Raw genomic sequence first — 14,125 nt, 5'->3', positions numbered from 1 at the left:
GTTATGAAGTAGGACTTCTTAACCTGTGTGTGTCACACTGTAAGTCTTGAGTCAGTCTGTCACCATGTGCAGTCAACAGCATTAGATCGGGAAATAGAATGGCACAGTTGTTCTGTACATTTGTGATTACTCCTCGACTGTAATGAGAGACATGACGTCATGCAGCAAGTGCCACCAGTTATGGTTTAATGGTGACACACAGTTCAGTGTTTGACTCTTTTAGATCACCGCATTATTTATAACGCGAGACGTGTTGCAGTGAGAGAGTGGCTCAAGCTGTAATCTTCTCCTGGAAGTTGCTTTATGTTCGCTGTAAATCCAAAATGTTACTTTTAAAAAGGATGTGGAGGTTAACCTATAGTGACGCAGTGCTTGGTTAAGCTCAGAGAAAAAAAAACCCTTAATGGTTACAAGAAACCAACCACTGATGCTTAGAGATGCGAAACAAAATGCTGTTTGCATTGCACTGATGATTGCACTGATGATTGCACTGATGATGATGTTGCCAGGAAAACATTGTCATAAGATATGTTTTTTTATAATTCAAATTCAAATAAACAATGTAATAACTGCACTGTTTAAATAGTTTTGTCACAGTACACTCCTTTATTGCATACTGCATATAGTGTATATGTTTTCATTATAGTTTTTATATTCTCTTATATCTTTATTATCTTTTTATTTTTATTGTATTATTCTTTGATTGTATTCTTCTCTACTGTTCTACTACACTACATTCCCCTTTGCTGCTGTTTCAAACTTGAATTTCTCCTACAGGGGATCAATAAACGAACATGTTATCCTATACATGTCATCCCTGCACCACCTATCTATGTCTGATGTATGCTACATATTAAAAAAGTTTAATTATGTCCAGTTTTTGGAAGAACGTCTTTTAAATCTCCACTGTTCCAAAAGGCAGGCATGTTAGCAGTATTGTTTATGTCTTCATGGCAGTGTGAAAGGTGAGAGGGGAGACACACACAACATAGCTGTGTCACTGTGTGTGTAATCCTTGGTCAGGGTGTCTGTGGGGATTTTAAAAAGTCTACAGGTTATATTTTTTTTTGTTGGATTAATTAAGTTACTTATAAAGTTGCCTTTTTAAGTCTTGCTTTTACATGTGTTTTTGGGAAAAGATTGTATCGACCATGATGTAACAACTATAAAACAAAACCAACATTAAAAAAAATGGCTAACCTTCCTTTATATCCTACATAATGGTCTTAAAAAGTCTTAAATTGAACCTGTTGAAACCTGCAGAAACCCTGTTGGTGTGAGTCAGGTTTGTAGAGGTTGGGTAAGTGTGGAAATGTGCAGGAAAGCATGAACACACAAACACTCACAGAGAGGGCCCAGAGGGATCACCTGTCAGGCACTTCCAAGGAACATGGAGAAAGAGAGTGTTTAAACAGGAGGATCTGGTACACAGGTGAACAAACTGTTTGTCTGTCACTACTGTTCATCCTCCATGGCTTCAACTGTAGTAGTATTAAATTGATAATACAGTTTGGTGAACACTAATTATTATTCCTAGCTGCTTTAGGCTGATTCTGAGGTAGTGAAATGCTCCAGGTCCTGCACAAGAAAACTGCCGGTGTCTGACCAACTAACCAAGGTTCAGGTTGTGTCAATACCATACAAACCTTTATGCCTCTGTCAAAAGAATCAAATACTGTGCACAGCTTTTGTCCTTTATGTAGTTTTATATGTGGATCCGTTTGTTCACTGTAACATTTAAAGACCAATGATGATTCTTCTCCATCGACATATACAGGCTCTGTACATAAATTTTGAATCTACTGCTGAAGGCACTGATAAATGGTTAACGCATCATTTAAATTCCCTTTTTTCCTTTTCTAACCAAACATATATATACAACATCCCACATTATTTATGACAAATAACCATTAATGGCAGCCTAAATCGGTTGAAAATAAAGGTAGCTTCTGTTTTAAACATAATTTGGTTGGCAGATACAGTAAGATAAGCAGAATCTGAATCCGCATCCATAAAATCTAAATGATTTCTAGTAAAAGTGATATCGAGGGAACAGAAACATTACCACATGTATGTCTCTGTCCACCTTACAGTCTTCCAACGACCCGAACTCAACCCCTCAAACTGAAAGGAAAAATTAGGAACCATTTCAACAGCAAAATCTGTTTGCTGATGTGAGTGACCTTGTGTTGGGTCATTAGTCCAGAATTGACAGAGTGAATTTTTACCTGTGTGTGTGTTTGTGTGTGTGTACACCAGATTACGTATTAGAGAGACATGACAGAATGGAGGAAGGGAAAGACAGAGAGGGAGTTAACCAGAGGTCAAAGGGGGGGAGATAAATTGATTAGTAAAGTGGAGTGTTCTCTAATGGACCAGTTACATCATCGAAAAAGAGAGAGAGGGTGAGAGAGCGATAGTTCAGTGACAAAGAGGTGTCATTAGGACAAGGACTTTTCTTGTATAAATTTGTTCTTTAATCTTTCATCATTTTTCTGTTGCTCTTTCTATCTGCAGTGACATACAATATATTTATATACCTGTGTGTGTGTGTGTGTGTGTGTGTGTGTGTGTGCGGGCGACTGAAATTGCAGTCATTACTTAAATGTGTTTGCATAGCAGAGAACACATGGTTGAACTGTCAGACCTGAGAGCTGCAATCAACCTGTTAGCTTTCACACACACACACATACACACACAAACAAACACACACACACACCCCGCTGTCACCAGGACAAGATGATAAGCCGCTGCCTGTTGCTAAAAGCAGGTGAAATATTTATATGTTTTTCTGGCTCTGTTGTTATCAGCTAGGAGAGTATTATAATGAAGCTTTCTAAGAAAAATCTTTCTAGAACACTTATTCCTGGTTAAATTCAAGGACTCATGGATAATTACAAGGACTAAGCTGAGTGCATAGAAGATGGACATAACTTTAAAATATAGAGCAACACCAGCAGCGTGGTAAAGAGGTAGAGAAGCTCCATAATGTAGGATAGAATAATGTAATGTAGTGAGATGCATTTGCATTTGACACTGTTTGCATTCATTATCAACACACATTCAACCTCAATCATTTTTTAATGTCAAATTTACACGGGGAGTATTACTCATCCATTCTTTTTATTGAAATCTGTTGGATGGGTTGGCATTACATTTGATAATGATTCGTGGTCCCTTCAGGATCGATTGCGATGACTTTGGTGATCCCTTAACTTAATCATCCAGCGCCATCAGGTCAAAAAATTTAGATTTTGTCCAATACTACAAAACTAATGATATTGTGATTTTTATTTAGTGCTAGTTTACAAATGGTAACACTCTAACTCAATAAGCTGAAAGCACTGCTGCACCTACATTGATTGGTCAGGCATATTTGCTGGTTTAGGTGTTGAGGAAGATAGTGTATGCTTGATGAGTCTTCTTCAGGTTATCGTCAGTGTTGTCATGTTGAAATGTTGGACCAGTCACAGTTTAGTATAAGTTCCTGGATGGTTAGAACTGAAAATCAGCAGTAAGCTTCTGGGAAACGTCACTTCATGAATGTCATATATTCATTCTTTTAACAGCCAGCATCTGCATTTTTATACTGTTAGATAAGCGTTTCAAGTATCTGGTTTGGTGGCAGACAAGTTAAAGTGCTTGGAATAGTGAGCAAAGCAATCAGGTTTCAGTTGGTCAAGGCAAAGCTCGTTATCAGATTTAAATGAAAACTTATGCCACGTGCCTTATTCATTTTAGAAAGCAACAATCCAGCATGTGTTAACTGTAATCTATGGAGGAGTACAAATGAGTACCGGTATCAGTTGACTCTCCCATTGCTATCCACCATCTGTCTGTCCAACACTCTGGACTCAAACATGATCCCTCCTCAGGGCAATAACTTTGTCCGTATGTTTGTTCCTTCCATCACTTTAATTAACATAACAGCCTCTACAGGTTTCAAGGGGGACTTAAAGGTCCAGTGTGTAACATTTAGGAAGATCTTTTGGCAGAAATGGAATATAATATTTTTAAGTGTGTTTTCATCAGTATATAATAACCTGAAAACAGGGATCGTTTTGTTTCCATTACCTTAGAATGAGCCTTTCATATCTACAGAGGGTGTGGGTCTTCTTCTATGAAGTCCGCCATGTTGACCTGCCATGTTTCTTCAGTAGCCCAGAATGAACAAACCAAACACTGGCTCTAGTTTGGGCTTGCAATCTCACTAAAAGATGCCACTAAACCCTAAACACTGTTTACACTCCTGTAAGACTTTAAGTATAGTTGGTGATCATACAGTAGGTGCATTGCCGATGGCTCATTGTAGTCCCTGTCACTGTTACAACATCGAGCTATTTAAATCTTTACTTTAACTTTCTGGGTTGTGATAAAGGACATCACAGAGGAACAGCATACCTATCACAGACCCCAACCCTGAACCCTTCCCAGTGGACGACGCTAGGTCTAACACCGTTGCTAGGCAGCAGCCGTCAGTTGCTAGGCGATGGTGATGGCGTATGGCAAAGGGGCTGAAAGAGTAAGAGTGAAGACAGGCAGAACATGACGGGGAGAAAGGAATGTACAATGAGTCCTTGAGGTTTATCAGAAGAGAAGCTATAAATGTAAAGTTTGTCCTGAGGCTGGCACTATAGGAAAGGTTGTAAAGTGTTTGAAATAGGAAGAGTTCAATCCTTCGGGGAGCATGAATATGTTAAGTAAGGTTAATGTCTGTCAATTTGTGTAAAAAGTTGTTGTTTCGACTGACAGGTGTTCAAGGAAAGGCCAGATTCATCCTTTAGAGAACATATCCACAGCAAATCAATCCAGCCAGTGCTTTTTGAAGTTTTTTGAACTGACAGACATTCTTAGGCATCCTTGCTAAAAACATAAAATGTAATAAATATTTTATGATAAAAGCTATGACTACTCATATATTAACTAAGGATGTGGCAGGTAATTTACCCGTTGGCACTGAAACATTTCTGCTTTCTTACTTGATCTGAGGTAGTGAAGACGGAATGAAGAGAGGAGACAGATGGTGTTGGATGATGTTCTCATACCACAGCTACTGAGGAAAAAGGATTCTGTGAAGCTCAGTTGCACAGTGGGTTGATGATGGCAAACATGGCCAGCAGAGTTATAGGCCTGATGCCCACTCAGGGTCAGTCATATCCAAAATGCAAATCACTTATGTCACCAGACTGGATTTGGAAATTGCAAATTGTTTTGTGGGTAACACTGAGGGAAGAGTTAGATCGCTCCGTAAAATGCACTTAATATCTGGAGAATCTCATTATCGATATCAAATGTAGTGCTGGGAGCTATTTTGATGCACATTTATTGTCCCAACAATATACCTTATTGAGATATTACTGATGTTTAAAGTTTGCATCTATAAAATACATTGAATCTGCACGAAACCTGCCACAGCATAAGATTATAAATACTTATAATGGAATTATTTTATATTAAAGCACCCACAAAAAAAGAACTGTTGTTTTGTAATTTGGATAAACTGATCCTTCAACTTTTTATTATCATTGAATATAGTGCTTCAATGTGTCTAACAACAGTATGCCAATTTGTGCTCTTATTTTTGAAAACTCAAAGTTGTGAATCTGATGATTCTCTACCTGCCTCTCAGTGTCTCCTCCCAACCTCATTTTTTTTCCCAATTAACATTACTGCAAAGTCTCCCCTCCCTCTTTCACTTGCTCACTCAAGGTAGTGTGTGTGTGTGTGTGTGATTAAAACAGGGTTTGTCAGTGATTTAATACTCTGCTGTTCCACTGGGACAAACCCTGTGTCATTAAACAAAACGAGACATCAAGAGCAGTGAAGACGAGGGCAGACGCTGTGACTGACAGTGAGAAAAAGAAAAGGTGTACAACCTCATCCTCAATCACGCAATGTCAGTGCCATCTAGTGGCTACATGGTGTGAGCGCAGATTTTGAAGAACACAGACACCAAATCTTGCATGTGTTGCTCATTTATCTCACTGATGATTCTCCAACTCCCCGTACTTAAAAAGACAGCGGGAAGCCTGCAGTATCATGCATTTAAAGATTAAATAAATATGCATGAGCTTATCTGGGACTGTTTCAAAGAAGCCACACACTAACAACATCGCATTACAGTACATACATTTGCTACAGCCCTCCTACTTTTTCTGTTACTGTCTATACAAATGTGTATAACATCACTTTTTTTTGTATTTTGCTCGTGTGTACGTGCAGCTGCGCCGTGCTCCACCGAGAATGAGGAGCGTGTGTTTCGGCAGCGGATGCGTCCTAGGAAGCGCCAGGGTGCCGTCCGCCGGAGGGTCCACCAGGTCAATGGACACAAGTTCATGGCCACCTACCTGAGACAGCCCACCTACTGCTCCCACTGCAGGGACTTCATCTGGTGAGGACACACACCCTTACCATAATGAATATGTATGCACTTTCAGCAGATGAATGTGAAAACATCATTCTAGTGTCAAACTGCACATACATCATTCTGCACAGAGAAGTTCAAACATCCAACTGTAGGAACAATAATTCTCATTCATTTGCCATACAGATGCTTAACAAAATATTTAAAAGGGTCCTGACAATGGTCCAACTAAAGCCTACACTAAACTTAAGTGTCTAAATAATTTTTGTCCGTAACCAGCAAACAGTAAACATGCACTCAGTAAGAAAAAAATGTGATTTCCTACTGCCTGTTCTATGACTGCAGCCCAAAAGCAAACACTCAAACATGCTTAAAAAGTGCTAAGGTTGGTTTAAAATGCCTGTAAACAAATGTTTTACAGTAACGGATTTTGCAGTGTATGTAAACATGTTCTGATTTCCTGCCTTAACCTGAGTCCTACCACTAACCTGCTGTCTTGTTTACATGTAAACACAGTGGATGCTGTGAAGTGTGGAGTAATAAACAAAGCCAGCTGTGTTTGTTTCCATCCCAACAAACTGTGTTTAGCGGCACTCACATGGAAACCATGTGGCCTTAATGCTCGGTTTGCTTTCAGCCCAGCTCGGAGAGAACGTTTCATGTGTAATCAGAATCACAAGGAAATCGTGTTTGAAAGAGTACTCCAGTGCTCAGGGTTTCTGAGGTGAATCAGCAAAAATATTGCACCATGCAGAAGAACAAAGTTGTAATGGGGGCCAGGTAGTATTTACTGTAGTAACCACTGCAAAATGTGCCATTTCAGAGGAAAAATGCCTAAAACATTCTTGGCAGTATAGCAGTACAATAGTTGTACTTAAGATGTAGCTAACAATGCTGAAGAACATCCAATCAGAGGCACAAAGCATTGATCATCATGCTGGGGATTGGACAAGAATTTATAACTTATAACCACCTGTATATCTCTTCTTATAACAACATCCTCCCTTTCTCAGTAGTTCACAAGAGAGGCGCTGAAAGGCTTTATACATACAGTATATATTGATTATATATTAACAACACATTTTTTGTCTCTCTCTGACCTTCAGGGGCGTCTTAGGAAAGCAGGGCTACCAGTGTCAAGGTAGGCTGGTGTTTTATTAGAACCATGTCTTTACATTCCTGTATTTCAGCGTGTCTTAATATTAATTTATGGTTGTAAGATTATCAACTGGAGGCACTTATTGCCTTGTATATGTGTTTCTTATGCCCGTGTGTGTGTTCCTCCTGCAGTGTGTACCTGTGTGGTCCACAAGCGCTGTCATGAGCTGATCATTACCAAGTGTGCAGGGATGAAGAAGCAGGAGGACACAGTTGGAGAGGTATTGATCTACAGCTACATGTATGTATGGATGTAGGATCTACTGGCATCTAGTGGTGAAGTTGCAGATTGGTTGTTAAAAAAGGTTAAAGGGACATCCAGCCGTCCAGATGGTCGATGTTCCCTGTATATATTCAGCAGAGGACCTTCTCATTCCAATTCTTGCCCCTCATTTCTCATTTCATGTCCTTTCTCATCTATCAACTATCAATAATGTTAAATTACCAAAAAAAGGAACGTTGACAGTATTGGTAGAGAGCAACATTCACATTGCCTCATGTTTCCAGTTTCAGACTTCCAGACTCTCGCAGGTTTGTCTCACTGTCGTTTTGTGCCTCCTACAGCCAGTCGGTTCTCAGAGGTTCAGTGTCAACGTGCCGCACAAGTTCAGCATCCACAACTTCAAAGTTCTCACCTTCTGCGACCACTGTGGGTCCCTGCTCTGGGGTCTGCTACGACAGGGACTCCAGTGTAAAGGTACGGACGGACACACTACTCTGCTCAGGTCTTTATCATACCTGTGGTGGTGGTGGCCTGGACAAAATAAAAATGCTAAATCTCTGTTTTCCTGTGTGTGTGTCTCAGTGTGTAAAGTGAATGTACACAGACGCTGTGAGAGTAACGTAGCTCCAAACTGTGGCGTGGACGCCAGAGGAATCGCTAAAGTCCTCTCTGACCTCGGAGTCACACCAGACAAGATCTTCAACAGCGCCCAGAGACGGAAAAAGGTGGGCGTCATCCACAAGATTCAGAGCAAGTCAGCTGGCTATTGCTTAGAGGCATTTGATTATAGCATTTATAATTGAAAACATTTAAAGGTCCAGTGTGTAGGATGTAGTGGCATGCTATAAATATTACATTTATGCCAATATATTCTCCTAAATGTTACACACTGGACCTTTTAAACAGACTTTTGCTAATTCTACTTTACAAACTCTAGTGATGAAGATGTTGAGACATGTGTTTTATCTTTAAACAGCTTCCTCAGGGTCAGGACCCCCAGCCGCCGTTATCAGGGACGCCTAAGACAGAAGACGATCGCTCAAAGTCCGCCCCCACCTCCCCATGTGACCAAGGTAGCAGAAGTTCTAACCATCTCACATAAAATCTTACTTGCATGAAACCGAACCACATGAGCAAACACGCCAGAACTCATCTTATTTTAACTTCTGTCCAGATGCGAAGGAGCTGGAGAACATCCGGAAGGTTCTGTCGTTTGACCACCGCGGGGAGGAGCACAAAACACAACCCCTCTCTTCCGCCTCGTCTGTTTCTACGGTAACGGGGGACAGTCAGGAAGGTGTGGAAGGAGGAGGAGGTGAAGATGGGGGCAGCATCGCAGTGGAGGTTAAAGGAAACCGGGAGAACGGAGAGGTCAAAGGTCACGTCGCTCCTGAAATAAAGAGGATGAACCTGCAAGACTTTTTGTTCATCAAAGTTCTGGGGAAAGGAAGCTTCGGAAAGGTGAGCGTACAACTGCTTTTATTTTTGTATAAATCCCTCTTTCATTCCTCTGTGAGTAAACAGGAACAAATAGGCCCAATGAGAGATGGAGAGGGAGAAAAGAAACACATGGGAGCAAGGAGAGCATTGTGGAAGATATTATATAGATATCTAGCGCCATATTTGTGGTTCTGACTGCATTTGCGACCGTTGCGTGTCATGTGACCAGGTGATGCTGGCGGAGCTGAAAGGCACCGACGAGGTTTACGCAGTCAAAGTGCTGAAGAAAGACGTGATCCTGCAGGATGACGACGTGGACTGCACTCTGACTGAGAAACGGATTCTGGCCCTGGCCAGAAAACACCCCTACCTGACACAGCTCTTCTGCTGCTTCCAGACTAAAGTAGGAACACACACACGCACATACACACACATTTATATGCAGACGTATTGTGCACCTCTAGGGGGAAGCATTGGACCACATCCGAGTCCGTAGCCTTCAGTTGTTGCGCTGACAGGTCTCACATATTTCAAAAAATCCAGAGAGAAAGAGGAGAAAGTGAAGCACTTTTGAAAAGCCTACTCTTAAAACTACCTGACTTTAATTTGACCTTTTAATTTAAAACTTATACCCGGGATTGAGTCTCATGAGAAATCTAAAGGGTCACCATGATTAAACGGATACAAAAGGATCCATTTTTTCTTTTTTCTTTTGAAATACCTTACAGTCTAACCTCCTCAGGCCTCTAAACTTCTTCAAATGAAACAATATGTGAAGGAAAAATCCCTTTAAGGTTGACCTGGTCACACCTGATGTTTACTCTAAAGCCATATGCTGTAGACTAGTAGACATTCAGAATAAGAAAATTACAGTATAATAATTGTAAGAGAACTATAATAAGAGAACTGCTCTGTATTCAGGTCTCAGAGCAAATCACAACTTCTCATTATGTTCTGGGACAAACTGTCCTCAGTTCAGCATCCCTGTTTCATGCCTGCAGATAGAATAACGTGCTTTGAAATGTGCTGACAGGTACAAGTGAAGCACATATGTGTTGAGGCTGTAAATCCACCTCCGTCCACAGAGGCCTTTTCAAGAAAACATCCAAACAACTTCATTAGTCATTAGTGTCTGCCATCAGCTCTGAGAAAGAGCTGCATTTCCCTACCCTTCAGTCTCCCTGCTCTCTCTTTCACACTCTGCTCTCCTCTCATCAGCTCTACTTCTCAGCTAATTTGTCCATCCATATAGTAAGTGGATGATGACAGACCAACACACAAAGGGCACCCGTGGGTGGGACGCTGCGAACGGCAACAGCTCCTCCAGACTACTGTATGTTTTGTCTGTCGTATGTTGCATAAGTGTTCCTGTCTGGAAATGTATAAAGGTTGTGTACATGTGCTCGTGTGTGTGTGGGTACACTGTGTGTCTGTTTGTGCGACTCCCAGGTGTGTACTTTTTCCAGTTTGAAGACTTGCTGAGGGAACAGGTCACATGTTGTGTTGATGTGGCGCTTTCACTGCAACTTGAGCCTGACGGTGCTGAGCAGGCTGCACAGGTGTTAACTTCTATCAGAGAGAGCTCAACAAAACACGAGCTGCACAAGCCTGAACGAAGTGTAACTCAAGACGTATTGAAAATGGCCTAACTTTTCACTTTTGTCAAGAATAAAGGATGTAACACTGATGTTTAGAATTCAGATAAAGAGTTGTGAGAACCTAGGTAGAAAAAGATAGAAAGGTAGAAAAGAACTCCAGGTCTTATTTGTTAAAATGACACTTGAGCTTTTAAATTTACTGATAGGTGTCACAGGTTCCAGCTGTATGCAAGTCAGACATCATTCATAATAAGAAAAGAAAGAACATGATAAGTTAATATATCCAACAAATAAACATTGTAAGGTAAGGCACAATGCAGAACGTTCTAAAAGATTCTGTATTAAAAAAACAGTTGAACATATTATAATCACTTATATTATAAGTACTTTCATTATATCATACGCTTTTTTGATGCTGTTTATCAGAGGTGTGGTCAAAACTAAAAAAAAAGCAAGTCGACTTTCACACCCCTGACTCGCTCTAACTTGAGCCTTTAAACTTGAAATTCTCAGAGGTGGCAAAAGTACACACATCTTTTACGCTAGTAGAAATACAGAAGACTAAAAGGTAAATATAGAAGTACTTATTCTGCTTCTTTACTCAAGAAAGAGTGAAAAAGTGCAGGCTATGAAATGTAAAAATTGATTTCTTCGTAGACATTTCTACCGGCTGTTTGCATGCAAAGCTTCTTCAAATAGGGCTGGGTCTCGCTCTCTTGTCTGCTTCTTCTTGTCATATTGTAGGACAGCACAATTAATCAAAATATAATGGAAATCGCCAAATGCAATAGCCAAATCGCAGAAGCTTCAATGTTTTGATAAAGGTAAAATCTTTGACAATTACCTATCGTGCAGCCCAATATGAGTATGACACCTGTGCAGATCTCACTTGCTTCACCTTCCTTTCCAAGCGCAAGGAAGAAACTATGGTGGCAAATCTGTACTAGTTTTAAGAGTTTCCTTTCTAGAACTTTCAAAAAAGCAATTGGAGCTGAGAAATCGGCAAAAATATGCCATACCATTTATAGATTTTTTTTTTTTCAAGAAAAGTAAGTGTTGACCGACATATACTGTATCAGACCAGAGTCCAGAGATTGCTGTTTCCTGCACTGGATCAGAAGGAGTCAAACATGTCAGGGAGGAGGAGTTGAGCGCAGGACGCTTTGTGGGCTGCATCTTTTGTTTATTTTCTCAGAATGTTCTGGAGAGTCTAATGACGGCGTCTCCTGTTCATTTTATTTATTCCTGTTATTTTCCTCCAAAGCAAACACAAACATGTGCTGGCTGCATGGATGAGAGAGAGACAGAATTAGAGACAGTGAGACCATGTCTATTCTTTTTTTCTTCTTTCTTTTTCATTGTTTCTTCTTTTTTCTTTCTTTTTGGCAGATGCATAAATGGACACATGCATGTGTGCGCGCACACACACACACGTCTCTGGCAGTCAGGTGTGATTGGGAGTGTGTTCTTGGACCAAACAAAGGGATTTTTTTTTTGTGGTGCTTACATAACTCCTTTGATCCTTATCAAGGACATGATGTGTATTCCATATGCTATAGGACCCCGCCTTCATCACCCACCTCACACTCCTTCCCCTCACCTCCCCACCCCCATCTTCTGGGAACACACTCAAAATTGTCTGGACTTGATGTGATTACAATAAACAAACCCACATATACATACTATATACGGCATGTAATGACACACACACGTACACACTGAGCTTCACAGCCCTGTTCACCTCTTGTATAACATTGCTTCCACTCAGCCTGCCGCCAGGCTGATCCACATCGACTTAATGTGCTAATGAATTAGTTCATTTGACCGTGATGGTACAGTGTGAGACTGAATTCAGCTGCGGTAGGTATTGCAAGAGATCGACTGTGAGGTTGGATGCAGACCTGTTTCTATTTTTTAAGTTATATAACATTTAATATTTAATGTATTATACTCTAAACATATCCTCAACTACTTTAAGCTAACAACACTGACTATTAAATATTGGACATTGGTTTGTGCAACTCATTCTGGATGGGTCAACATGACTAATAGTGTCAGGGTTGATTTAAATGCCCCTTTAGGAGAAGAAATGGCCTCAAAGAACAGTTCAGCTCATCACCCATGTTAACCAGGGGCAGCGGACACACCACCACCCATCCATTGTTCATTTTGTTAATGTAAACAAAAACAACAACATTTTTTTCTATGAATAAGGCAGGGTTCCTCTGCAGAATGGAAAACTTTGGAATTTGATTTGAGTAATTTCGAGGTTTAGATAATAAATTGATCATACAAGCTGTGTTTTTATGGCGTGTGTGGCAGGCTGACAGCACTGTGTGAGAGAGCGCGGGCCAGAGCGAGCCTCAAGTCGTTGAAAGAAAAGCGAGAAGTATGGTGTGCGACTGAAGGCACACTACACAGACCTGCCTCTACGCCTGAATGCCACAGCCTGCCAATCAGCTCTGCCTCAAGTGTCTTCTAACTGAACCAAATCCAGACATCTGCGCCCAGAGTAGTTTGAAAGAAATTGGGGAATATCTTTCAAATGCATTTTACATTGCATCACAATTAATCAGATATTAATCTTGTCTAAACATTTATGAGTTATGCAGTGATGTAGTTATCAGAAAAGTGAACTGACTTTATGATGCTGTGAAAACTAAATAGTGTAACTTTATTAACCAAATTTTTGTTTCTTATTTATGAAAGAGCCAAAAAAAATTGGGGGCAGCAATAATATAATATTAATTTAATATGTTAAGGCAAAATAATGGTAGTGTATATTATAGGAAGCATAGGTTAGTTTACTTTCTCTTCGGGCAGAGATATTTGACAGTGGAACTCGGCCACAATGCGTAATGGGTAAAGTTTTCCCAAATATAAAGCCTGGTTGGCAAAGGATTCCAAATGGGAAAATAAATCTGCTTTATATGAGCTACAGTACCTAACTACATACCCTGGTAATTATTTGGCAACATAATAGCATACATAGTCTAGGGGTGGGAAAAATAATCGATTCTTCGATGCATCGCGATTCTCTCTAGAACGATTCCGTCTCGATGCAGATAAGTTAATAATCGGAATTTTAAAAATTAAATTAGTTTGCGTGCTGCAACATTCTGTTCGCCTGCTGCAGAGCGCTACAGAAAACTCTCCTCCTCTGCTTGCCGGTTCTCCGCCAACATGCATGCGCATCAAACACATGTGCGAGTTCTTTACATCCAAAGTTTTAGTGGCGACAAAATGGCTGCGAGCGACAAACCTATACGGCCTGCACCAGCTTCTTTAAAAGCTGCGATATGGCAGCATTTTGGGTTCTATGAGGTCGATGGGAAGATGGAC

General features: G+C 40.5%; 1 protein-coding gene across 1 annotated transcript in view; it reads left to right on the top strand.

Annotated features, from left to right (window-relative positions):
* The window catches only part of LOC118329699 (protein kinase C epsilon type-like), a 68,414-nt gene that overhangs the window by 27,453 nt on the left and 26,836 nt on the right, over window positions 1-14,125 (top strand). The window contains exons 3-10 of the mRNA XM_035663945.1: window positions 6,223-6,391; window positions 7,471-7,505; window positions 7,655-7,743; window positions 8,087-8,219; window positions 8,328-8,470; window positions 8,722-8,818; window positions 8,920-9,206; window positions 9,415-9,588. Coding sequence (XP_035519838.1) covers window positions 6,223-6,391; window positions 7,471-7,505; window positions 7,655-7,743; window positions 8,087-8,219; window positions 8,328-8,470; window positions 8,722-8,818; window positions 8,920-9,206; window positions 9,415-9,588 — 1,127 coding nt within the window. The remainder of the gene's footprint in view (window positions 1-6,222; window positions 6,392-7,470; window positions 7,506-7,654; window positions 7,744-8,086; window positions 8,220-8,327; window positions 8,471-8,721; window positions 8,819-8,919; window positions 9,207-9,414; window positions 9,589-14,125) is intronic.

The sequence above is a fragment of the Morone saxatilis genome, unplaced genomic scaffold, assembly GCF_004916995.1.
Source record: "Morone saxatilis isolate NCDOM2014 unplaced genomic scaffold, NCSU_SB_2.0 Contig19, whole genome shotgun sequence".
Lineage (NCBI taxonomy): Eukaryota > Metazoa > Chordata > Actinopteri > Moronidae > Morone > Morone saxatilis.
This window is presented reverse-complemented; position numbering and strand designations above follow the sequence as displayed.